Here is a 26,427-nt window from a genome sequence, read left to right on the forward strand (position 1 = left end):
TTAATTTCAATATGGAACAACTTTTTAACAAGAATTTTCCAAGGGACTTTTTAAATGACAATACCATTAAATTTTTTTTGAACTCATTTATGTAGCACTTTAAAACTTGCAAAGTGATTTCCTCACATCAACTCTGTGAGGTAGTTAAAACTATTATTTTACAAATTTTTCATATACAGAAATGAAATTTCAGGCATTAAGAGAACTGAGAAGGGTTATATAGGTAGATAACAGATAAAATATTAAGCATTTACTGTGAACTACATACTATGCTCACAAGAAGATAGTCTTTGCCCTTATGAGACTTTCACTTTAAATATAAGATGGTAATATCCAAAATGCAAAGAAAGGGAAGTGGAGAATGGTTAAATAAAAATACTCAGTGGTGAATTGGAATGGAAATGGATGAGAAATGTGGTTGAAAATACGCATATTAGGGCTAAAGCAGAACTATGAGAACCAAGGGTTTTTCTAGATGAAGGTGATGATTTGGTTGAAACAATAAAGCTAGAAAGGGTCAAAAAAGAATTAGACTACTAGTCATAATTTGAACTCCAAGTATTCAATCTGCTACACTATGCTAACTTATATGATAGGACCTTTGAAAAAATGTTTAATTTTTCTGTTCATTCTGATTATTTTGGTAAATAAAGTTAACTTTGAAAATTCATAAACTCATCTAGAGAAGTTTACCAGATATGTTGCTATTTTGATCTTTCCATTACAATTATCCTATATTTGACAAATGTGCACACTTGACATAGTTGCAATAACATATTATTGCAAAGAGAATAAATCTTTAGGTACCCAGTTTCAATGGGCTATTTGGGGTAAGCAAAAGGGAAAAACTATTCATCTACAAAATGGAATATTCTAAAGGCAATCTATGGTAAACAAACTCAAACCATAAGTTTAGAATCTGGACAGAATTTTCATGAAAGAAATGGAAACAAAAAATGTTTGAGGAAAGGGATCTGAAAAATAAAGGGATTTAAATGTAAGAAAATATCACCGATTTTGTGTTTAAGGATTGGGGTTGATTTGGAGACTGAGAATGCATTATTTGCTACATTTTTTAAAAAAGTATTGAGAGGAAACATAAAATGATAAATAGTTTCCCCTCCAAATTACACCTACTGAATTATAATGGTCAAAGGTGAATTAATGAAGGAGCCATACTGCCAAAGAGGGATAAAGTGACAAGTAAAATATGTATATCCATAATATAATAACAACTGTAGGGCAATTAGGTGATGTAGAAGGTAGAGCAATGGTCTTGGAGTCAGGAGGATGGGAGTTCAAGACTGCCTCACATCCTGGGTCATCTCCAGTCAGCCTGATCCATATCTGACCACTAGACCCAGAAGGCTCTGGAGGAGAAAGTAAGGCTGGTGACTTAGCACAGTGGCCCCTCATTCAAAGCCAACTTATGTGCTTGTCATTGGCATCACCCTGATACTGGGGTCTTCTTCAAAAATGAAGGACAGGGGCAGTTAGGTCACACAGCAGATAGAGCACCAGCCCTAGAGTCAGGAAGACCTGAGTTCAAATCCAATCTCAGACACTTAATAATTACCTAGCTTGTATGACTTTGGGCAAGTCACTTAACTCCATTGCCTTGAAAAAAAATAAATTACAAAAAAAGAAAATGAAGGACAAACATTAATAACCACTGACACATGGTGTGGATGTTTTTGTTTATCTATGGACTTTTTAAAAAACTATATTTCAGAGAAAACTTTTGAAAGTATATTACTACAGTTTTTCCCAGTATAGTTCCCCAAAACTATCCCAAATAGCAAATGGTATTTTTTGCAATAAGAAAATAAGAGGAATTTTAAATAAGATTAATGATCAATATACCCAAAAAAGTATGAAAATACATATAATGCAAAAACACTTGTGCATGTGCTACTTTTGCAAAGAACTAAGGGGAAAATTTCTTCTGATATTGTTTCTTTCAAAGCTTGTTATTATTTAAAATTTTGGAATGTTAAAGTTTGATTTTTTAATGGTTTTTCTATGCATTTACATTGTTGAAGTCATTGTGTTTATAGATTTTTTTGGTTCTGTTTATTTTACTCTATCAATTCGTGTCAAATTTTCTATATTTCCTCTATGTTCAATAAATTATTTATTCCTGTGGATTGATATTCAGTCATATCAGAATTTGTTTATCCATTCTCTAATAGATGTATATCTATTTTGTTTCCAATTGTTTGTTATCAAAAGAAATACTGCTTTAGATATTTTCAGGTTTGTGTAGCCTTTTTCCTTATTGATTATAATCAAGGCTAGAAATGGAATACTCTTGAATCAAATAGTATGGATATTTTAATCATTTTTCTTTACATAATTCTCCTGTTCAAAATGGTGGTACAGATTCATAGATTCAACAGAAATTCATTAACACATTAATTTTCCCACACTATTTATTTTGATTTGCATGTCTTATTATTAGTGAATGTTTTTGGGGTTTGGGTTTTTTTTTTTTTTTTTGCAAGGCAGTGGGGTTAAATGGCTTGCCCAATGTCACACAGCTAGATAATTATTAAGTGTCTTGAGCCCAGAATTGGACTCAGGTCCTTTTGACTCCAAGGGTGGTGCTCTATCCACTGTGCCACTGAGTAGCTCCTTATTATTAGTGATTTAGAGGATTGTTCCATATGGTTCCTAATATCTTACAATTGTATGGGAAACTCTTTCCATTTGTTGGCCACTATCAATTTGAGAATGGCCTTGATTGTTCCAGGTGGGAATTTTAACAATTTAATTGGTACAGCATTAAACAGAAACCTACTTATGTAGCATTGTTACATTATCACACTGGCACAGCACAGCCTTGGACACATTATTTAAATTGTTTTTTAATTCATTGATGAGATTTTATAGTTCAATTCATATTAATAATATACATAGTTTGGTAGAACGATATCCAGATGCAAATGTTTTTATGTATTTTGGTGTTAATTCAAATAGAATTCTCTTATAACTGTGGCCTTGTACATATAGAAATGGTGGTTGTTTTTATTATATGACCCACAATTATGTTGAAAGGATATGTTTATGCTTGTGTGTGTGGGGGTATACATGCACACATAATATTTTTATCTATGCTAATTTCTCATAATTGACTAAGTAAATATATCATTACTAAATATGAATATTTTTGTCTATTTATCTATAAATCTGCCTTTAGTTTCTTTCCCTTAAAAGTTGTCATTTAGGGAGCGGCTAGGTAGCGCAGTGGATAGAGCACCAGTCCTGGAGTCAGGAGGCCCTGAGTTCAAATCCAGCCCCAGACACTTAATAATTACCTAGTTGTCTGGCCTTGGGCAAGCCACTTAACTCCTTTGCCTTGCAAAGAAAAGGTGTCATTTGCTATATTTTACAGAGCTATATCAAATAATAGTGGAGAAAGTGAACATTCTTGCTTTATTCCTATGTTTAATGGGAAAGTTTCAATTATATGCTACTTTCATATGCTGCTTGTTTGTTTTATATAGATAATTTTATAAAATTAAAAAGAACCCTCTATGCCAACAATTTTTAATGATAAATGAATAAATAATTAACAAATAAATGTTTAACTGTGGCAAGAAAATTTTTTAATCAAAATAATCACAAGTTTTAGAATACTTGTGCTTTTAATATAATTGTGTCAATTATTTTCTTTATGTTTAAATGACCATTGCAACATACCTGGCACAAATATAACTTGCTTACTGAATGGTTTCTTAGATGAATTGGAATGGCATGTTAGACAGAATTTTATGAAAAAAATTTGAAATAACATTCATTATGATCTTGGCCTATGGTTTTCCTTCAGTGCTTCACTCAGTTATGATTTTAGTATATAACTATATTTGTCTCATTAAACTTATGCTTTAGTTTTTTCCAATTTTATGAAGCAATTTAAGCATTGATGGAATAATTGTTTTTTAAAGGTTTGATTAAAACCTATGAATCCATGAAGACATCCTTCCTTCCTAACTCCTTTATGATTGGAACTACTTATTTTATTGAGATTGGGTTAAGATCTTAGTTTTAATTTTTCAAAGCATTACTTATTTTATGATGTTTTCATTTTTTCTTGTTTATAAATGTGAATAATGTACTGTGATAATTCTTATTCTTTCATCTGATTTGTTGTGATTTTAATTTGCTGTTTATCCTATTAAATCAGATTGGTTGGGCAACTAGGTGGTGCAGTGAGTAGAGCACTGACCCTGAGTCAAGAGGACCTGAGTTCAAATGCAGCCTCATATACTTAATGATTATCTAGCTGTGGGACCTTGGGTAAGTCACTTAACCTCATTACCTTGCAACACCCCCCTGCCCAATAAAAAAAAGTAACTAAGTTTAGTTATACTTATCAATTTTATCATACATTTCAAAGAACTAGCTTTAAGTTTTTATTTAAAATTTTCAGATTTTTTTGGGGGGGGGTGTTTCAATCTATTTCTCCTCACAACTTTGATATCTCTTCTATATTTATTTTAGGTTTATTTATTTTTTGGATAATTTTATAAAATGCATATTATGGGAGCAGCTAGGTGGTGCAGGGGGAGGCTAAGTGGTGCAGTTGTCGGCTAGGTGGTACAGTGGATAGAGCGCCAGCCCTGGAGTCAGGAGTACCTGAGTCCAAATCCAGCCTTAGACACTTAATAATTACCTAGCTGTGTGGCCTTGGGCAAGCCACTTAACCCCATTGTCTTGCAAAAAAATAAAATAAAACGCATATCATTTATTGAGCTTTTCTCTATTTTGTTAATGTATGTTGTAAGGATCATTTTTTTCTGAGGATGGTTTTTAGTTGTATAACAAATTTTGGCGTGATATTTATTTACATTATTATTTTGCTGAGTTTTTCTTTGGTCCACTCATTATTTAGAATTTTATCATTGTTTCCATTTGAAATTATGTCTTTTGAATATGCTCCCTCAACTTATCACAATATTGTTGTGGTTCTTTTTCTGTTGTTGGCAATGAGATAGTGAAGTGATTACAGTGCTAAACAGAGGCATGCAGACCTAAGTGTAAATTTAAGTTCAGGCAATTACTAGTTGTATAATCCTGATGAAGTTAATTCACCTCAGTTTCATTAACTGCAAAATAGGAATAACAATAAAAACCTATATTACAAAGTGTATGGAAAGTTCAAATTAGATAATACTTGTAAGGTGCTTAACAATATGCCCAACAAATAATAAGCATTTGCTGAATGCTTTTTTCTTCCTGTGAAATGATTTTCTTTAAACAATGTGTTTATTATTTCTATAGACTTTTTACTCTTGTTTGAAAAATCAATGTGCCATATTACAATACCTGGTTAATTTTTTTTAAAGTTTTCTATGGGTTTTTTTGCTCTATCTTGTTTAAGAATTCATTCAATTCTATAGTATTTCTCTTTATTTATGTTTTATTAATTTCTTCTTAAAAAAGCAGAGGTAACTTAGTAGATAGAGTGCTAGACCTAAAGTCATAGAAACTTGACTTCAAAGCTGGACTCAGTTAGTTACTAAGTGTGTAACTCTGGGCAAACCACTTAACTTATTTGCCTTAATCCACTGAAGAAGCAGATAGCAAACTATTCCAGTATCCTGGCCAAGAAAACTGTAGTACTGTGAAATGGTGCAAAGTGACCAGGAAGAGTGAGAAATGAATAAACAACTGAACAAACTCTTATCCAAAAGTAGGAGGGACATTGATATTTCTCTGTCCACTGTGTATTATAAAATAATCTGGTAATTCAGTTAATTTCTTTGTAAATTCATGTTAAGATATTTGAAACACAAGTTTAATATTGATATTGGTTGTCAATTATAATTTCTTCAAGAACAAGGCCCCTTTTTCTTATCTAGTTTAATAATGTAAACATTTGTTTTTGCATTGCTAAAGGAAAATTGTAAGTCATAGTTTTGTAGATTTCATATAATACATGGTAAATTGTATCCTAGTGCTACATTTTTATTTTCTGTATGTTTTTACTTGTAGGTATATTTCTTGTAAGAAACAGAATGTGAGGTTTCTTCTTATTTACCTTGACAATGTTTTCATTTTATTGGATTGTTTAATTCTTCACATCTATGGTTTTAAATATGGTTTATTATTTTTCTTCATTTGTTTCTAATATTGCCTTCACCCCCAAATTAGAATTTAACTTCTTTTTTGGTAAACCGAGTATTTGCATTTCAGCTTAATCTATTTGAAAGGAACTATATTACAATAAGTTCTCTTTTAGCACTTCTCATTTTTTAACCCTTTCTCTAGGTTTGGAGTTCTACAAAACTCATCAGTTTCTTTTTTTTTTCATTGTTTTATTTAGTTACTTAATTCTTCCCCATCATCTCCTCTTTTCAATTAATCAAGGAAAAATCTTGGATTTCATCTCTCATTTTTAAAATTTGATTTTTCACAATTTTTTTTCCTAAAAAGGGTTTTCTTTTCCTTGCTGTCTTCATTACTTCTCATTCTTTTCTCTCTATTCTGGACTTTTATTCTTTAATTCAAGGACTTTATCCTTAATTAATCTTTATTTAGTTTCTTTGTCCATCACAGAATAAAAGTTTCTAAGATACTTACTATTTGGGATTTCCTCATAAACAATTTCTATCTTAATGATATTATCTCCTGACCATTTTTCTGTTGCATCTCACACTTAAAAATAACAATTCCAAAATGCAATGAAAATGATTTGTCCTGTGGTAAGAATTTTCTTATGCCCCTGATTGTGAATTTCCTTTTTAACCTTTTCCCTCCTGTAGGTCACTTTTCTCCCCAGTTTGTGACAAAAAAAAAATCCATCATTGGTCGAAGTAGTCCCACTTCAGCACCTGGGACCTCTGTTTGCTCTTTTCGAAAGGTAGGAATGAGGAGTCATTGTTTAGTAGAATATATACCTATTAGAAGACCCCATTTCCCTTTATAGAATCTTTCTCTTCTGCCTTGGTCCCCTTAACCATGAAAGAAACAATATTTCTCTTTTCTTTCCTTGTCTTTCAGGCATTACCTTTGCTTACTTCCCCCTTTTTCCTCTTCTGAAAGACAAATTATTTTACCTTCATTAACCTTTTAATTACTTGGGGGATATCACAGATTGCACTTTGTCTTCTCTATAATCTAGTTCTTTTCATGTGTATACTTGCTGTGTTGGCCACAAAATATTGTTCAGTTGTACTTTTCCAACATCACATTTGACCTTTTCTTTCACCTTTTTCCTTCTTGTTTACCTTTAGAAAAAAAAAATTTTAAGGTGTCTCGATTGCTATCACTTCTGCCTTTGGTTACTGTATTTGTCTACTTTTCTTGTATTCTTGTATATCTGTTATCTGGGGGCATCTGAAAAGTAAATAATTTGTTCAGGTATGATTTTTCTATCTAGGAATGCTTTGAATACTGCTTTTTATAAAAATAATTAAAAACTTTTATTTCTTGCATTTTATAGGGAAACCTATAATCTTTGTTTTCTGTAAACTTTCTGTAAATGAAATAAAAAAATTTTGTTTGTGTAAAGATCATGTTTTCTACTAATGGCTCTGCTTTTTTTTCTTTCAGATTTTCCTTCATTTCTGAGTATTTGCACTATCAGTTATGTTTTCTCTCTCTCTCTCTCTCTCTCTCTCTCTCTCTCTCTCTCTCTCACACACACACACACACACACACACACACACACACACACACACACACACAGAGTTACCTCTATCCTTCTGCTTGCTGCCTGAGCTCAGCAGTTAAGATTTATATTATACTATGATCCTAGTTAGGATAACATACTTATTCTTGCTTTTCCATGGAACTAAGAGTGGGGACTAGAGGTACAGCTAAGTTCTATTGCAAGGTCATATATCAACTTTTACATCTCTGCAGGGGTCTAATAAGTAGTAAGGAAGGCATGTAATTAGTGCAAAGGCCTAGTCTTCCCTACTGTACAATGGACTGCTTTTTCACTGGAGGTCTTGGTGTCCTAGATAATGAATTTTTGGGGGTTTTTCGCTCACAATTCCAAGTTTGGAGTTTTAAGATATTGAGGTTAAAAAAATGTCTAGTCATCAACTTTACTTATCACAAGACTTGGAAGATACATACAGTTTTTTAAGTCTGCAATGTACCTTATATACATAATCTCATTTGAATCTCACAGCAACTGCCAATTAGGATGTGCAGGTATTATTAACTCTATTTTATACAAAAGAACCTAAAGCTCAGAGAGGTACAAAAACCATGCCCGAAGTTTACATATCTAGTTAAGTATCAGAAGGTTGATTTGACTCCAGTATTGTGGCTACACATATAAAATTATTTTCTTAGAATTGTTGTAGGAGTAGTGATTCTGAATCTCAAAACATTATTCATTAATAAGTTTGCATTTATTAAATATATGATTATAATAGAAATTTGCTTCATTAATGGAAATTATTTTGGAAGGCCTGGTGGTCATCATTCTAAAAAGTAGAGAACACATATTCTTGGAGCCCTATTTTGTTTGCATTAGCATTTTCTCTTAGTACAAAATGGTTTTTGCATAAATGAAATAACAGATTTTGAGTACTGAGTTTGGGAGAATAACTCACCTTAAGCCATTATGGTAGCCCACAATTAGCCTAAGGGAGAATTTGAGCTCCTATTGTGCATATATTAAATTCAATATTTCAAACATGATTCCCCCCAAACCCACCCCTATGTTTTATACATAATAAAGTCCCCACAATAAAGTTTGAGAAGCATTAAAATCTGAATGAGAAAGACATAAAAGATTAATTGTGCTATTTTTAAAAGCTTGACAGATACCACCCATAGTCAGTATTGGATGTTCAGTAAGTTTATAGCTTAAACAGGTCTTCAGTTTCACCTCCTCCTTCTCCTCCTCTATTTTCACTTTTCCCTTTTAGTAATGTTATTGTTCATCTACAATTCCAGCAAAGGGAAGTCAAGGGAAATGAAAGCAAATACAAAAGTAGATGAGAAAGCTTGATGCTAGCTCTATGAAATCATTTCTTAATATGAAAATATTCTCTTATCCATTCTCTAATTACCAAGGATAGGGGTGAGAAAACTAAGGAATATGCCTTGCTACTTCAAACACATGTTTACCAATATGTGTATTTATAAATTACAGACTATTTTAAAATACAAAAAAAAAAGCAAGTTCACTTAAAGGGACTTTGAAAAAAAATCTTGTTCTGAAGACAAGTATCATTTACAAATATAAATAACAAACTCTTAATTTATCTGTTTTGCAAATTCTAATTTTTCTGTATTATATTTTCTTAAAATAAATAACAGTCATGAGGAAAGTCTAGCAAGAAGGGTAGCCTGATCTCATACAGATAAATGCAGTTTAAAACCAATTTTTCAAATAAATGAAGGGAATATTTTGTTTTATGAAAACTTTGGAATAGGTACTAATGTCTTTTAGGGGAAATCCAAGGCTGGAATAGCATTGTCTTTTTCCCCAAACCATCCTAGATCCTAAACTCTCTCTCTATCCTTGCCACTCAGTCTGAGATATCTTTCTGAAACTACAGTTAATTATTTCATCCATTCTCAAATTCTATCCTATGACATACACATATGCTTCTAAGACTAATGTTTTATTTTTGTTCCGGACTGCTAGAAGTACGCAGGGTATTTCTGAAGTATCAAACTACTGTAGTATTCTACAATCTCAGTAGAATTTAAAAAACAAATCAAACAAAAAAATTTCATAAGAATTTCCTCTTCAGATCAGAATGTAAGAAGGAGAAAAGAAAAAGAGGGGAAATGCCACTTCAAATAGATAGAATGAGTTAATGATCACAACCAAAGAAACAAGGTTCCATGACTCTCACACCTGAAAATGAGAAGTGTGATCAATCTGAGGTCAAAGAAACAGATGATGCTAAGTGTTAAAATCTCTCTTTCCATTTAGAGTCTGAATTATATGACATGTAAAAACAAGTAGCTGGATATCACTTAGGGTTTAGGTAACATGATAGTAGCATATATTTACTTCTTCTGGAATAGAACAGAATCCAAACTTCAAGGAAAACATTCAAATTCTATAACAGTGAAAACAAAGAGAAAGGAAGATCAGTAGCAATGGGCAGTTATTTTAATTCTCATAAGGGAAATAATAATGATCATTGGAGGGAAAAAAATCCCATTTAACTGGCATTAGTCAAAGACAGTGAGAGAAATTATTTTCAAATTTGAAAATTATGCAACTTTTCTTGAGATTTTTGCAGTATTTAAAGACCAATAATAGAAACCATTTGCCAAATTCATTTAGTCTCTGACTGAGGCACACATATGTGATCTCCTAATTTACAGCTTGCATGTACAGATGTTCACACTTAGTAAAAGGGTTTCTTAATAGCTTTTTTTAATTAAAAGTGTGTTGATAATAGGTGTTTTAAACATATCCAAACAACACAGCTGAACTGACAAATGCCCGTCTTCATGCCTCACCATGTCTTACATTGTCGCAATATTTTATTAGTGAAGAAGATGCTTCAGTTACATATATATGGGATAAATGTTACTAAAAAACTTCTGAATGAAATCTTTCATTATTTTTTCTTCCTATGATCTGTTTCCAAGTTGAAAAATTTAGACTGCTACTAGGTTTATGTAGCCGAAAGGAGAACCACACAGACGCTGCTTGCTGTCTGCAGTTTTTTTTCCCCTTTACAAAACTTTGAACCCCATCCAGCTTTGACACACTGCCTCTTCAGTTAATAACTATCAAGTTTCCCCTTGTCTCCTGTCTACTTTTCTTTGAGGCAATTGCGCACTCAGCACCCCGAGATAATAACACACATCCATAAGATAAAAGCAATGGCATTAATGTAATTGTCTGCCTCTCTCTCTTTAGCCTAATCTTTTTTTTCCCTTCAGTTTTGACTGCCTGTGTGACACCTGTTTTTGTCTCCTCTGATCCTACGACAGGTTTTCCGCTGACAAGGTTTTTGCCTGACAGAGATTCTGCCAGACGAGAACATAATAAAATATGAAGAACTGCTTGTCAGAGTTTCTGCCAATGCTCACATGAAATAAAGAAAGGAGGGGGGGGAAGCCTTTTTTTTTAAGGGGCCCCTGGATGGTCGCTTTTGGCCTGTCAGGAAAAAGACCTACCTGGTCAATTTCTACAAACCAAACAGGTGTTTTCTTTTACTATTAAGGTTGTGGGTTCCTTCATTCTTCTCTCCCACCCCAACTCCCAATGATATTGTAAAACATGAAATGCTACAAGTGAGGGGGAAAGGAATAATTACTTTCATAAAGTTGAAGGTAAATGGAAAGTTAAAAGCACAACTTGATCAAAATACAATAATATATGGAAAGTGTTTCACAAAGTAAAAAAAAAACAAATTTTAATAGATTATTATCACTATTGGTAATAGAAATGGAACTATTCAACTGAGGACTTGATTTTGGAATAAAACCTCCAAAAGATGATGGAGTCCTGGAGGGGCACCAATTAATATTCAAAAAGGCAACAACCTTACAAGTTTTAGCTCCTACCTATCAAAATAATACTTGGGCTACTGTGTATATTTTTCTACTCAAAGAATTAAGCAACATTTATTAAGTGTCTACTATGTGCCAAACATTCTGCTGCTTTCTGGTAATACAAAAAGAGGCAAAAGACCATCCCACCTCCCACAGAGTTTACACTCTAACAGGAGGTACAAGCATACAAATATTATAAAGCAAGCTAAAATCAAGATACATAGGAGATAATTAGCAAAGGTAAAGTACTAAAAACTAAGGGTCTTATAGAAAGGCTTCCTATAAAAGGCAGGATTTTAGGTGGCACCTGAAAGAAGCCAGAAAGAGGAGGGAGAGCATCCCAGGCATGGAATACAGAGATGAAATCTCTATGGGAAAAATGCACCCAAAAGAGAGATGGAGTATTTTATTTATTTTATTGTTGTTGTTTTTACCCTCTGAAAATAGATGGAAATAAATAGTAAAATGTTGAAAGTAAACACTGGGAAAATTAAGATATAGAACCATCAGTGGGATTAGGTAATAATAAAGGTGCTGGTGCTCAAGATGTTGCTTGGAAAAAAAAAACCTACAAAAAAACCTGATAATTAGAAGTCAAGGAAAATTGGAGGGACTCGACAAGGAGATTCAGAAAAGATGAGAGGATGAAACTGATGTCATTTAAACTGAAAGAAGTGAGGAAAGGAAGTGGGAACATTGGGCATATAACAAGGAATAACAGAATATTAGATTTTCTTTTGGAGTTATTAATATCAAGAAATATACAAACTACCCAGACATCCATTTATTAATGTCTTTAAAATTTCCTCTTTACCCCATGTTACTAGATCCATTTGTTTTCCAATGACACAGAAGTCTATGACCAAGAAAATTCTTACTATAGCAAATCATTACAAAATTATATACTTCCAATTAGATGGGTCCATATTTGTACAAGCTCATGAATCACACTTATTAAGGGTATAATAGATCAATTTTATGGCATCTTCCATGTGTCAATTGCCTATCAAATACTAAAGAAATATTGCAAATGTACACTCTAGTACTAGAGTCCTTTTCTGGATGCAATCTTCAATCTAAAGGTGACAGCAATGTCTTCAAATACTTTTCATGAGCTGGTTTAAAGGCACCTTAATAATAAAATGATAAGATGATAGATTTTTGAGCAGGGAGTAACCTCAGATATTATCACATCCAACACCTTCACTTTTCAGATGAGGAAACCAAGGCTTAAAGAGACCATATAACTCAATTACCTGAGGTGGTATAAGTAGTGTCAGAGGAGGAATATGAATTCATAACTTTTATCACTAGGGCCTACACCCTATTCATTCTACCCTGCTCAATTATAGGTTTCATTTCAGAAACCACTGAGAATTTTAAAAAGTCTACGTTACAAGAACACCTTTCCATTTTAAAAAAAAAATAAAAAACAAAAACTGATAAGAAAATGAATACAGTGTATTATACTTCGAGTCTACTAAAATCTTGTGGGATATGATTTTGACATATATAAACATATAAAATAGTTGGGAGTATCTTTACTGTACTTTTTTATCCAGAGATTTTTATTTTGTTCAGTATGGATAATACAAAGGAGAAGTCAATAAAGTGGTATCCTTAAAAGCATTAATACTATGTAAGGAAGACACCCATGGTACCTTTGATCCACCAAATTCCTGCAGTTTTATCTGACAGGACCTTACAGGGTGAAGACAAGGAATTTGTTTCATTTATAATGCCTCCAATTTGTGCTCTGCTTAACCTGGTGAACTCCAGTTAATTAAGATGTTCCTATAAACAATTAAGCTTCCTGTAGGATCGTTAGCAAGATATAAAAATTTATGATGTAATAAAATGTAATAAAATGATAAAGTGGTTAGCCCATCAAAGCACTTCATGAGCAGTATTAGAGGTGTTGAAACAGGCAGATGTGGCTTTAACTTTGCTTACAACCCTACTACTCTGTGCAATGGACATTAAGGACTCAAGTTGGTAGCCCTTCAATTCAAATGACCTCTTGTGGAGTTCTCCAAATGAGACTTCTAGACCTGATCACTTTCTATTTCTATTCAAACAGAGGTTTAACAACTTTCTGGAGTACTGGATAAGCATGAACTTTAACCAGTATCACTGGAATGATGTCATTACTGCCACTACCAATTGAACAGAACCATCTGACCTATGCTACCAATGAAGAGAGTTTTTTTTCCCTTAGAGGTAAAAGAAAAGGAATAATCTATCACTTATGTGATAGATTTGGGGAAGTAGATAAAGAGAATATTCAAAATATGATGGAGTTCTCATTTAAGATTGCAATCTTGAAACAGTCTAATAATTTCATAAATGTCGTGCCACCTTATAACATTCTTAACTGTTATTCACATCTCAAAATCATGCTAGAAAGGTTTTACAATTTCCTCTTACCAATCTCACAGAATTTTAGAGTTGGAAAAGATTTCAGAAATCATGTGACTCAAACCTAAATAGGAATCCCCTCTTATTAGGTCCCTGATCACCAATCATTCAGTCTTCACTTGAAGACCTTGCTACATTCCTTGGAGACCTTTCAACATTGTAGCATCAGAATCATTGGGATATTTGCCCTCTCTGAAAAGTCCACCAAAGTCATACTTGTACCTTATCAGGAATTCCCTCAACAAAAATCCTTGAAATTGGACATTGAGATTTAGTTTAAATATCTAAACAAACTCTTGAGCCATGTTATTGTACTTTGTAAATTATCATATAGAATCATGTAGATTGCATTAATTTTTTCATTATGGAGTCAAGCCAAACAAGAATATCCCCCCCCCCCCCACAACATAAGATGGGCCTTCCAAACACTTGAATACACTATCATATTCTCTCCAAAGTCAACTTCTTTTCTTCTAAGCTAATAAGTGTCAAGTTTATTCATCATAATCCTTTGCCATTATCTTCAATCCCCTTCACAGCCAGACCATGGTCTTCTGAATATAACATAGTTTGTCAATATCCTTCCTAAAATATGGTCTCTGAACCTCAACACAATATTCCAGATAGGGTATGATCACAACTGATGGGCAAAACCATCACCCCTTTTTTCTGCAGATTATTTCTGATTTCACATAAATTAAGTTTTACATTTTTTCCTTTCTGATTCATATTGACCTAGCCATTGACTACAATCTCCAGATCTTTGTTCATACAAACTATCACATAGCCATGTCTCCCCCATACTTGATCCTGGCCCAGGGGATAAACAGAATTTGGAATAGAAAACTTCCTAGAGTCAGGTTAATGATGCAGAGTAAATGGCTGTTCCCTTGGAAGCAACTCAGATGTACAAAGGAGGCGAGGAAATGGGCAGAAACACAAGGACTCAGCTACAAAGTTGAGTCCTAAAAAGAACATTAAGTTTTAGTATGCAAATGAAGAAGTTAAAAAAAAATACCAAGAAGTATGAGGAGGAAATGTATTTGATTCATTAATCAAATACAAAAGGTTAGTGTTTGTCTAGAGACTATGCTTTTAAAAACTATCAGCTGTGATCAGGGGAGTAAAAAAGAATGAGCTAAAAGAGGGCATCATGCCCTTGGGTCAGGCAGAGAAGGGCTCCTCCCCTGTCAGGCCAGGGGGGAAAAAAACCCCTGTTGTTGCTTTTTAACATAAAAGTAAGTCAAGAAAAAAGAAAAAGGACTTTGACTGCTGAAGTACCCTAACCCAGATGTTTCACTTGAGCTGCTTCAGCAGCTAAAAATTAATTTATCTGGCTAGATGAAGGCTGTATTTGTTTTTTCAAATCGTTTTCTGAAACTACAGAACATAGTTTGTTGGAGTTAAAGTAGAGGTCTTCAAGAAGAAAAATTCTTTTACTAAAAGCAACCTACTCTGTAATTTGCAGAATCCCTATCCCAGCCCATTCAATTCTTCATATGTTTGGAAATAAAGTTTCTTGTGCTCCAAGGGGACAAAAAAATATTTATAGTCAGAACCTAGTAGCTGTCAATTGTGGACAAAGAACTTCACCTCTCTGAGGCTTAGTTAACTCATCTGTAAAATGAGGATAATTATATTTGCATTAAAAGCTTCACAGCAATGTTGTTGTGAGGAAAGTACTTTGTAAGTCTTAAAGCATTATATAAATGAGAGGCATAACTGTTATCTTAATAACTGTGACCATTATATTGCTAGATTAACTGGACTTTAACTTTGCAACAACTACCCTGAATTCATTTAAGTTTTAGGCTCTATGTAGGAAAAAAAAAGTATGACAGAATTTAAATTGAAAGCAGGAACATAGTCAGGTAATTCTGAACATCTTACATGATGTCTAGAGACCATCTCTTCCCCAAGAGAAACAGAAGTTCATCGGTGAAAAAAATTCACATCTGAACTTAGAAAAAGTAATATACACTGATAGCACTAGCTGTCTTTGTTCCTTTTTTCCTGTTCAGGCACCCACACTATCTCTTGTCCCTCCCATGTCAACTTTACAAATTATCATATAGAAAATGTTGCTCAGTCACTTGGAATAACATGAAGTCACAGTAATGTCATGCCTCCACTCTTATGACAGAGGAATCTCTATTGTGAGAGACTGCACAGGCAGGACTGGCAGGTAGTAAAGGAAATTATTGCTTTATTTCTACTGATTTTTTATCTTATTTTCAAAAGTAAAGAAGAATATTATGCAGGTAGTAGGGGGAAACATTTTTAAAAGCAAGGCAAAGATACTATGTAAAAATGTTTTAAAGAATTCATAAACTATATACTTTGATAAGAGTTTAGGAACCCACAAAAATCCTTCCTTCCTATCTACTGAAAATAAACAATACAGGTTTTACTCTACTAAGCTGTATGAAGTTACACTGATTAAAAATGTAAATGAAATATACAGTCAATGGTTCCAGGTTTGGAATTGGCACAATTGAGAAATTTGACCATATACTGCATAGAATTAAAGATGGAGATAGATCTATCCCAACTGTATTCAATTTAAGTTTAACTAAACTCTTTTCATGGACATGATGGTAAAGAAACATAGATAGCTATTATATCCTGCCATCCTTTCAGCTTTAAGTTCTTTAGAACCCAAAAGATTAGAAAATCTAAAATCTAAAATCCATTTGATTCTGAGAATAGTACAAAGTTCGAGTTATACAATACTGAGATTAGACATGAAATTGCCTCCTACATAGTTGTCCATTACTTAAGGTAGAACAGACATATATATACTAGAAACAGTGCCTTGCTTAGGGTATCTTACAACTAAATTGTCTGGAAAATATGTCTAAGGTAACTTGTATTGCCAAAGCCACAGTTCTATGTTAAAATGACATTTTCATTTCTCTAATATCATTTAGATAAAACAGAAGAAAGGTAGAAGAATGGTAGAGGAAAGTACTTGTCTTGGATTTAGATAAATATATCATTTATCTGTTTCAATTTTCTACACTGACCTCACACACATGAGGTACCATGAAAGAAAAAACATCTGTAGAAAATGAAGCTGCAAAAGTCCTTAAATGTTTCAGGCAAGCTATTTCCTGAAGAATTAACAGAAATATTAATCCAAGCCACTTGGAGGTGAATAAAAAATGTCACAATTACATGGTTTGATGGAGGGATTTGTTACATTTTGGTTAAATATGGAACTATTTTTATAGGTTATACATTCACAATCATGTTAAAATATTTCATTATTAATTGTGCTGTGAAAGATCAGAAGAAAAAGGAAAACAACGTAAAAATAAAGGCAAAAAAATTTTTTAAATGAAAATAATATGGTTTTTGGTTCATTCAGGCTCCATTGTTCTTTCTCTGGATGTGGTTGGCATTTTCCATCACTGAGTCTTTTGGAATTGTCTTTGATCAATCTTAGTCAATCCTAGTGGATCAACAAACGTTGTTGTTACTGTTCTTACTCAGGCATAAATTAATGTAAATCTTTCCAGGTTTTATCCTGAAATCTCACTGTTCATGATTTCTTTTTTTTGGGGGGGGTGCAAGGCAAATGGGGTTAAGTGGCTTGCCCAAGGCCACAGAGATAGGTAATTATTAAGTGTCTGAGGCTGGATTTGAACTCAGGTACTCCTGACTCCAAGGCCGGTGCTCTATCCACTGTACAACCTAGCCATCCCATATCCACTGCACCACCTAGCCACCCCTGTTCATGATTTCCTAAAGAATAAAAATATTCCATTACTTTCATATAATAAAATTGGTTTAATCATTTCCCAAATGACGGGCATCCCCTCAATTTTTAATTCTTTGTCACCTTAAAAAGAGCTGTTATAACTATTTTTGTATATGTAAGTCCTTTTCCCTTTTATATTGTCAACTTACAATACAGCTCTAGTACTTCTATTACCAGATTTAGGGACAGTTTTCTAAAACTGCATGCACAGTTTTATAATATTTTATGACTCATTAGAATTTGTTCTTCAAAATAGTTGGGTCAGTTTTCCTACAACTGTTGCAACCTTTGTCATTTTCCTTTTCTATCATATTTGGAACTATTTCGTTAACAAAATGCTCTGGCACTAAGTTTACAGTGGAGTTCATGGGATCATAGATTGAAAAGTAGTAGGGACCTTAGAGTCATTCAGGTAAACTGATTTTAACATGTGAAGAAACAGGTCCAAAGAATTTAAATGATGCGCTGGTAAATAGTACAGCTGGAATTTCAAACAAGGTCTTCTGACTCAAAATCCCAGGACTCTGTCCAATATCCATTCTAATCTAGCTTCAAACATTCATCACTCAACTGAAACAGCTCTCTTCAAAGTTAGATGATCCAATTGTCAAATTTGATCATCTTTTCTCTAGGCTAAACTTTTGTGACTTCTCTGCAAAATCTGACAATGCTGATCACTCCTCCTAGATATTTTTTTCTTTCCTCTAAGTTTTCATAACACTGCTCTTTCTTGTTTTTCTTCCAACCTGACTGCAACTTCTCCTTCATCTTTGTTGAATCATTATCCATACTATGTCCCCTAACTGTAAGAAGTACTTCTCAGCCACTGCCATGGACCACGTTTTCTTTTCTCTTTACTTTAAGTAATGGGTTATCATGGCCTTAATTATCACCTGTCTTCAGATATCTCTAAGATCTAGCTATCCAGCACCAATTTAACTTATGAACTATAATTCCTAAAGTCCTAGAAATTTCAAACTGAATGTGCCATATGCATCTTAAACTCAACATGTGCAAATCAGAATTCATTAGCTTTTTTCTAAAACCATCCCTTTTCCAAACTCCCCATTTCTGTAAAGGCCACCACAATCCTTCCAAACAACCCAATTTTTAAGTTTCTGTTTTGTCCTCAGTTCTTACCCTAACATATCTAAACAGCTGTCATCTTGGCAATTTCGTCTCCACAAGTCCCTCATCTCTACCCCTTATTCAGAGAGTTGCTTTCCTACCTAAGAATAAAATCACCTCTTGACTGGATTATTACAATATCCTCTTAATTGATCTACATGGCTAAAGTTTATCTTCATTCCAATTCACATTTCACAAAACAGCCAAAGAGATTTCACAAGTCTATTCTTTAGTTAATAAACTCTAATGGGTTTCTATTACTATTAAGGTCAAACACAGACTTCTCTACTTCACACCTGGGAGTCAACTTATCATGGCAGCCTTATTACATGCTACTCCCCTTTCAGCTCCTCTATGATATAAATATATAATATTTTTTCCATTCTGAATCCATTACAAATTGTCACTTGACCATCTAGCTATTCCTTATGTCTTGAATGGTTCATTCAAGTCTCAGGAACATTCCTCACCCCACAAGCAGCTTTACCTTTTGCCCCTTAACACTGATGACATCTTTGTGAGATCATCCATAATCTGTAACATCTCTATCTCTATATTTATCTATCCATATCATATATATATATATATATTATAATAGGTCTAAATATGCAATCAATATAAAATGTCTGTATGTGTAAGCTATATTGTACTATATGTATTTGTATGCATATATATACATATATATGTACACACACACACATTTGTCTAGTTTCTTCCCTATTAGATTATGAACTCCTTCAGTGTAGAGACTGTTTTTCTTACTATTCATCATAGTTTGTGACAAGCACAAATAGGAATGTTAAATGATTATTACTTGACTGATCCTGACCTCTTGGAATCCCTGAGTATCTTCGAAATTCTGTGTGTATGTGTTTGTGCACATGCTTTTTTCTTCAGTAGACTATAATTCCTCAAGGGCAGGGGCTATTTCATTTTTGCAATACCTTGTAAGCAAAAAGTATTTAATAAATGTTCAGTCTTTAATAGACATCAATTTACTAAAGCACATTGAATGTCTTCATTACTTTAAACAAACACACACACCATGGCTTTTTATGTTCAAGGTTTTTTTTTCTGTCTCTAAAAGGGACATAATTTTTCTTAGTTATTTGTAAAGCTGCTAGTGTTTCCAAACTTTTGATAATGAGTCTCTCTGCACTTCGTAAGGCTGGTACTAAGATAAAGACATTCCATCCAAAACTAGATCCTTCCTCAAAACCTTTCTACATCAGTAGGATCTGCCAGACTATGCTCTGTTTGCATAGCCTTTAAGAGCCAAGGCCACAATGAGACACTAAAAATTCATTTTCAGAGTTCTTTATCAAGCAACATATTAGGTTCATAACCAGCAAAGATAGTTTAAGTCCAATAAAATTATTTACTGCTTTCTAAATAAGACACATGAAGGATCAAAATTCATAGTGTTACCTTAGTACTATAAAAACTTACTTTTCAAAATGAACAATTTTCTGTTTTTCCCACTAATTTATCAAATTCTCCTTTTAAGCAAAAGTTTATGGTATCAAACACCAAGAGACCACCTTAAATCTTGTTACATGTAACCTGAAGCATTCCCTAAAAGTACTGATAAATCCTATTGTCTTGTTTCAACAATAGAAATGTCATTTTTTAAACAAATTCTTTGATTTAGAAAATAAAAATTTCATGCCATATTAACTAATCAAATTGCATCTAGATTTTCATAAAGAATTTTAAAATGGAAATGCCTGCTTCTCTTTACAAATTGTCTTCTTTGTAATATCCATGACTTCATTAATGATAGGGTTAGGGTTAGGGTTAATACTTGGATTGAATACCAGAATGGAAGATGATGTACAATAAATCTGGATATAATGAGGCATAGCAGAAAGACTATTAGATCTGAAGCAAGAGTACCTGAGTATCAATCCTTGACTTCAACTTACTAGTATTGAAATTTGGATATAAGTCACTTGACCTCTCTTGGCTTCCATTTCCTTTGAAAGAAAACACCATCATCTCAGCATGCAGTGCTGGTGAGATAGAGGAACATGAGGTAAAGCAATATGGATTCAATTCCTGGAGTCTCTAGTTATTTCACTGAACAAGTTTACTCATCTATATTGTAAGGATAATAACATTTCATTACCTGCATCATAGTATTGTTGTAAAGAAAGTACTTTGCAAACTCAAAGTGTTAAGCAAAAGTGAACTCCTATGATCTCAAAAGAATAAAAGATGCAGGTGAGTCAATAGAAATATGCAAAACAAGGCAACGGAAAATATTTAGTACCTAAGACTTAGGAGAACCAAGGACTTCTATGCAAAAGAAAGGAAGTAGACGAACTGGAGAGAAAACTGAGGAAAAACAAATAGGATATTCCAAATTCTGTCTTTATGTTTACTAAATATTAAAAGATAAAAAATATCTGAGGAAAGGATCTAATCTTTTATAAAATATAAACAGCAAAAAAGAATAGGAATTATATAACATGAGATGTAGAAAACCTGTGATCCACACCAGTAAGATTATGGCTATACTTAAAGTTCACTAAATTGGAAAGATCAAGGGGAAAGGAAGTTATAAAAACTCTAGACATAGCATGTAACATACAGGATACACAACTTAGCCTATAGATCTTGATCTTATGATAAAGTAGCTCAGGCAACTTACTTTACAAATTTTTATGGAAAATAACACATAAATAAAATAATTTAAATCCAGGCAGTTCATTATTTAAAGTAATTCTGAGTGACAACATTTTAAGATAAAGAACTGTTTAGTATAGTAGATATTAACTCTAGTTTTCCTCTTCTGAGTCACAGAATATTGTACCAATAGAGAATGAAAGTAAGGAAAGATGGATAGTACTACTATAGCCTTCTATAGTATATGTATGCTAAAGGAAGCAGACTGCAAAGTTGTGGTGGCCATGAGGGGAAGCATTGTACACTACTGTAAAGATCACAGATTCATGAGTCCTAGGCTGAATGAATGTTTTGCCATTTACTATCTAATTGACCCCGGACAAATTATTCATTCTTTCTGGACATTATTTTCTTCATCAGTGAAACAAGGGGCTGGGATTAAATGATCTTCTATGGTATTTTCCAGCTCTAAATGAATGATCCCATGTGCTATCCATGAATTAAGCTTGGCAAAACAAGGCAAGGGGGTAAACAGAGCCTATTGAACTATGACACAAAAGGAATCCTTTGATAACTCTGTTCTCATATTGCTATCTTCTTTTTGGCACTTCTAAATAGAAAAATAAATGATAATGAAGGAATTCTTTCTTTTTCAAGATCATTTTAAAAGGAGAAAGCAAAAAACATTGGAAAAGTGGGGGAAAAAACTACTGTAACCTAGAAATTGCCATATGAAATAAACTCAACTGTGATTGGTGTCCTTTTTTCTTTAGAATTTCCAATCCCAGGAATGTGCACCTCTTAGTATATATATTAACTCTATGTAAATCACTGAAGAAAAATATTAGAATACTGCATTTCTAGGCTATTTTTGACCTACATTCTTCATTATAGTTCAAGTTATTATGGTAAGACAAGTTTTACATTCACATAAAAGAGGTTGTTTTAATTCAAGTTGTATCATAAAACTTACTGCTTCATATTAAAGTGAAAGAGTTGAAATTCATTAATGAAAAAAAGGTAGGAAATTCCTAATTAATTCAGTGGGAACTACCTATTAATATTCAAGAACAGTTTTTCAAATTGTTTGAAGGGCTGAAGAACAGCCATACTCAGTGAGTCATGTCAAAACCCAGGTGCAATAGTATATAATAAATTAATCACTTGCCTTTTTAATGTCTTTCTCAAAATTTTTGGAAAGTATCTAATATCAAAAAATGAAGCAGGTTTATCCCTTCTAAAGAACTAATTTATAAGCTTATATATCAAGTATGTACATGAAATATACATATAAACATAAACTACATTATATTTGTACATGATACAGACAAGTCTATATGACTAGTTTCACTAAGCCTAAACTCTAAAACACAGAAATCAGGGATGTTGTTTGAAAGGAAGTTGAATCTAGTCAAAAGGTCCAAACAAATATTGAGAAGATTTTACGCAGGATGTGGTTTTTAAATACAAACTGTTTTAAAGGAATACTTGAATATAGGATTTGGATTTTTTTAATTTTTTGGCAACAATAATTTAGAAAAATATTTTAACAGCCCAGAGCAGGTGGGATGTACTCAAGAGTTTTTCTAATACATTTCCATTAAATGGATTCTGATGATCTGATTTCCATACCATGCACTCTGAGATAAAACCACCTACTAGAAAATCCAAGTCACGTTGTTGTTTTGCTTTTCTTTTTTTTTTTCTTCTAGGACTTCTGTGTGTAAGAGAACCAAAGAAGACTGCTGTGTTTCACCTCAGAGCAGAAATAATTGGAGACATGATTTCAAAATTTCTATGTTGGGGGAGGGGGGGGTGATGCAATTAGTCTGAATGCTGGGGGCAAGAAAAGTGGATGCTCTCAACACAGTCAACTGAAAGGCTAGGAGCCAACCACTGACTGTCATGTATGTGGTAATGAAGGAAGGGAAGAGTTGGGGATCTACATACTGAATGTGCATATTTTGAATTGCAGCAGTATGTCTATGTCTATGTATAAGAGAAAGTAAGAGAGAAGGAGGAAAGAGGAAAAAATGGTGGGAGAGAGAAAGATGGATGTGGGAAAACTTTAATACTCAGTAAAATATCACTAAAAGAAATCTAATGACAACCTAATGGACTACAACTTGTTATAAATTATTGTATTATTCTCATATGGGCAAGAACATGTTCGATAATATGGAATTGTATCTCTTTCTGGAGAATACTCTATGTCTAGATCTGGCAATGCTATGTGGATACCTCCCTTCAACTTACTACTTCCTCCATCACTTTGCATTAACAGGACTAAAGTTGCTTGTACATATGTACATAACAACATGAAACTTATAAGTAATAATATATGAGTGCCATTTTCAAATTGTATTGAGACTAGAGATCCCTGCTAGAATAATAGGAAATGTATTAAATATCCAACCTTACTGTATACATGGCACTACAAGGGAATGAAGAGGATGCCCACTTGGGTCTCATGTCCTGGAATATATGAACCAATCTCAGAAATAAATTTTTTTCTGTGAACCAACTTATCAGAATCACTCTAATTCTGGTCCCAGTTCCAATCTGGGTGAATAAAACCCTCCTCTTGAATTCTGATTCTGCTTTCTCCCACAATATCTAATAGACTTCCACAGAATATAATACAATCAAAGCCAAATGTAGTGAAATTGTTTACATAGCAAAAAGCCAATTACATTTGAGTCTTCTCTTTGTATGCCTATTAACCCATATCACAACAAATTAAGAATCATTTTTACATATTGTTTTCATGGACACAAATCAAAAACTTCTCTCCTCACTTACCCTTCCTTAGCGCAATGCTTCTTCCCTACCACCCCCACTTTAACATCTGGTGGCATGAATTCAGCTACTTGAGCCTATTGTAAGGGTGAACAGCCTTAGAAGTCCTTTTGCTCAGCCAAAATATCTGCCAGTTTCGTTCTGACATCCAGGCTTTGAAAAGATGACTGTGGTATGTTTGAGTTTCCATCAGCCTGCTGCTATGTGCAATATGAACTCTGCAGACCAACCATACTATAAACATCTGGCCCTTCTGCTGAGAGCTGCTAGCATAGCGTTACTTCTTGGAGACTAGAATGTGCTCTTTGAGCCTCACACAGAAATGTAATGAACTGAGTGCTTCCACTAACACTTGGAGTCATTGCCAGCAAAATTGGACCTCTCCTCTCCATCCCAGAGATTGTTCACAATCACACACACACACACACACACACACACACACACACACACACACACACAATCAGAACAGAAAGTAAAGCCCACAATTCCCTCACCATGTGCCACCCATCCATGTTTACACTGATCGCAGGTCCTCAGGTTAATCTTCCCAGGCTGGAAACATTCACACGTACAATTTACCAGTGTACAGCGGATGGCCTGGAAAAGGGAGAACAAAAACAACATTTAATTATCTGTCTGAATGTCTGCTTTCTCACCATTTAAAATGCAGGGTGAAAAAAAGCCCAGCATCATTGGAAAAGAAACAGTATTCACATTTTTTAGGAAACCTCTACCAATATAAATACAAATGTTTCAAATGAAAGTCTGGAGGTGTGCAAGGAGCTGAATTATTGTTGCTGTTGTTTTAAGTATAAAGCTAAATAAAATATAAGCAGATTTCAAATACATGTATCAACATAAAAAGGTTATTTCATCAACTTAATATATCCTATAACTGTAGCCTTGGATAAATCCTTAAAAGAATACAAACCAAAGGTTTTCTTTCATTTATGTGGGAAGAATAATCGGATTTTTTTTAATATAAGAAAAAGTCTCTATTTGATAAATCAAGAAACTGAAGAAATTATAATGCTGTTTAAATCTTTGAATTTAAGTTCATTTGCTCAGTTCAAAGCTAGGATGAAACTTTGATGTAAAGATATACATAAAAATACTACAATGGTACTCTTATTTCCCTGATGTTCATTCAAATCCTTTGCACAACTCACAGATATGTATTGACAGAAGACCAGGATCACAGTGGTTCATGAGAGGTAGCAAGTAACTTTGCATCTATTATATCCCAATTATTTATAGTTCTTGATATGAAATCAATTTCATTCTCATTTAGGAAACCATGATACTTTCATTTTTTCCCCCGTTAGGTTAATGATAATGATGACAATAATAATGAAAAATAAATTGCTTGCGTTTTGTTTTATATTTAAATTTGAATATGCAGCATAGAAATAATCTTAAATATGAACATTCTGGGGCGGGTGGTGGCGCAGTGGATAGAGCACCGACCCTGGAGTCAGGAGCACCTGAGTTTAAATCCAGCCTCAGACACTTAATAATTACCTAGCTGTGTGGCCTTGGGCAAGCCACTTAACCCCATTTGCCTTGCAAAAACCTAAAAAAAAAATGAACATTCTAAATATGTAGGAATATAACTCTTGTTTTAAAATGAACAGATTCTTTTAGAAATAACTATTTAAAAGATCATTTCATCAGTTTATAAAACAACATTAGTATAGAAAATCAACATAAATGGAGCAAAACATTTTGAGGACTGAAACCTTTGTTTATATACTATACTAAAGATGATCTATCTTCATCCAACTACTCTTAGTAAGTGTATGGTATGCATTTATATAGAGATTTCTATGAAAGAAAGCATTCATTCTGATCAATTACAGTTTAAGACTCATTGTAACAAGAACTGTAAGAAAAACAGATATAGCTCTACAATTTTCAAAGATTACTGATGTGTCTGCATATACATATTGCATGCCTAAAACATACGAACATGGATATATATTTGTATAAACACATGAACAAATAAAGGCATCTAGATATATGAACAGAAGGATGGGTGTGTATCTGTATCTTAAAATTCTACTAATTTACAAAGCAGAAATGCTCAATTCCTTAGAAATTATTCGTTTGTATGTGAAAATATTTCATTTATATTTGATATTTTTGAATTAGCAAGATTAAGCTGAATTATATTTACCAAAAGTAGAGTTCAATGGAAA

At 33.2% G+C, this 26,427-nt stretch overlaps 1 protein-coding gene across 7 annotated transcripts in view; it reads right to left on the reverse strand.

Annotated features, from left to right (window-relative positions):
- Positions 1-26,427, reverse strand: part of BNC2 (basonuclin zinc finger protein 2) — a 514,203-nt gene that overhangs the window by 149,243 nt on the left and 338,533 nt on the right. For all 7 annotated transcript variants that reach the window (XM_074197559.1, XM_074197562.1, XM_074197558.1 and 4 more), the window contains one exon: positions 24,724-24,826. In XM_074197559.1, coding sequence (XP_074053660.1) covers positions 24,724-24,826 — 103 coding nt within the window. The remainder of the gene's footprint in view (positions 1-24,723; positions 24,827-26,427) is intronic.

The sequence above is a fragment of the Macrotis lagotis genome, chromosome 8 (genome assembly GCF_037893015.1).
Source record: "Macrotis lagotis isolate mMagLag1 chromosome 8, bilby.v1.9.chrom.fasta, whole genome shotgun sequence".
Lineage (NCBI taxonomy): Eukaryota > Metazoa > Chordata > Mammalia > Peramelemorphia > Peramelidae > Macrotis > Macrotis lagotis.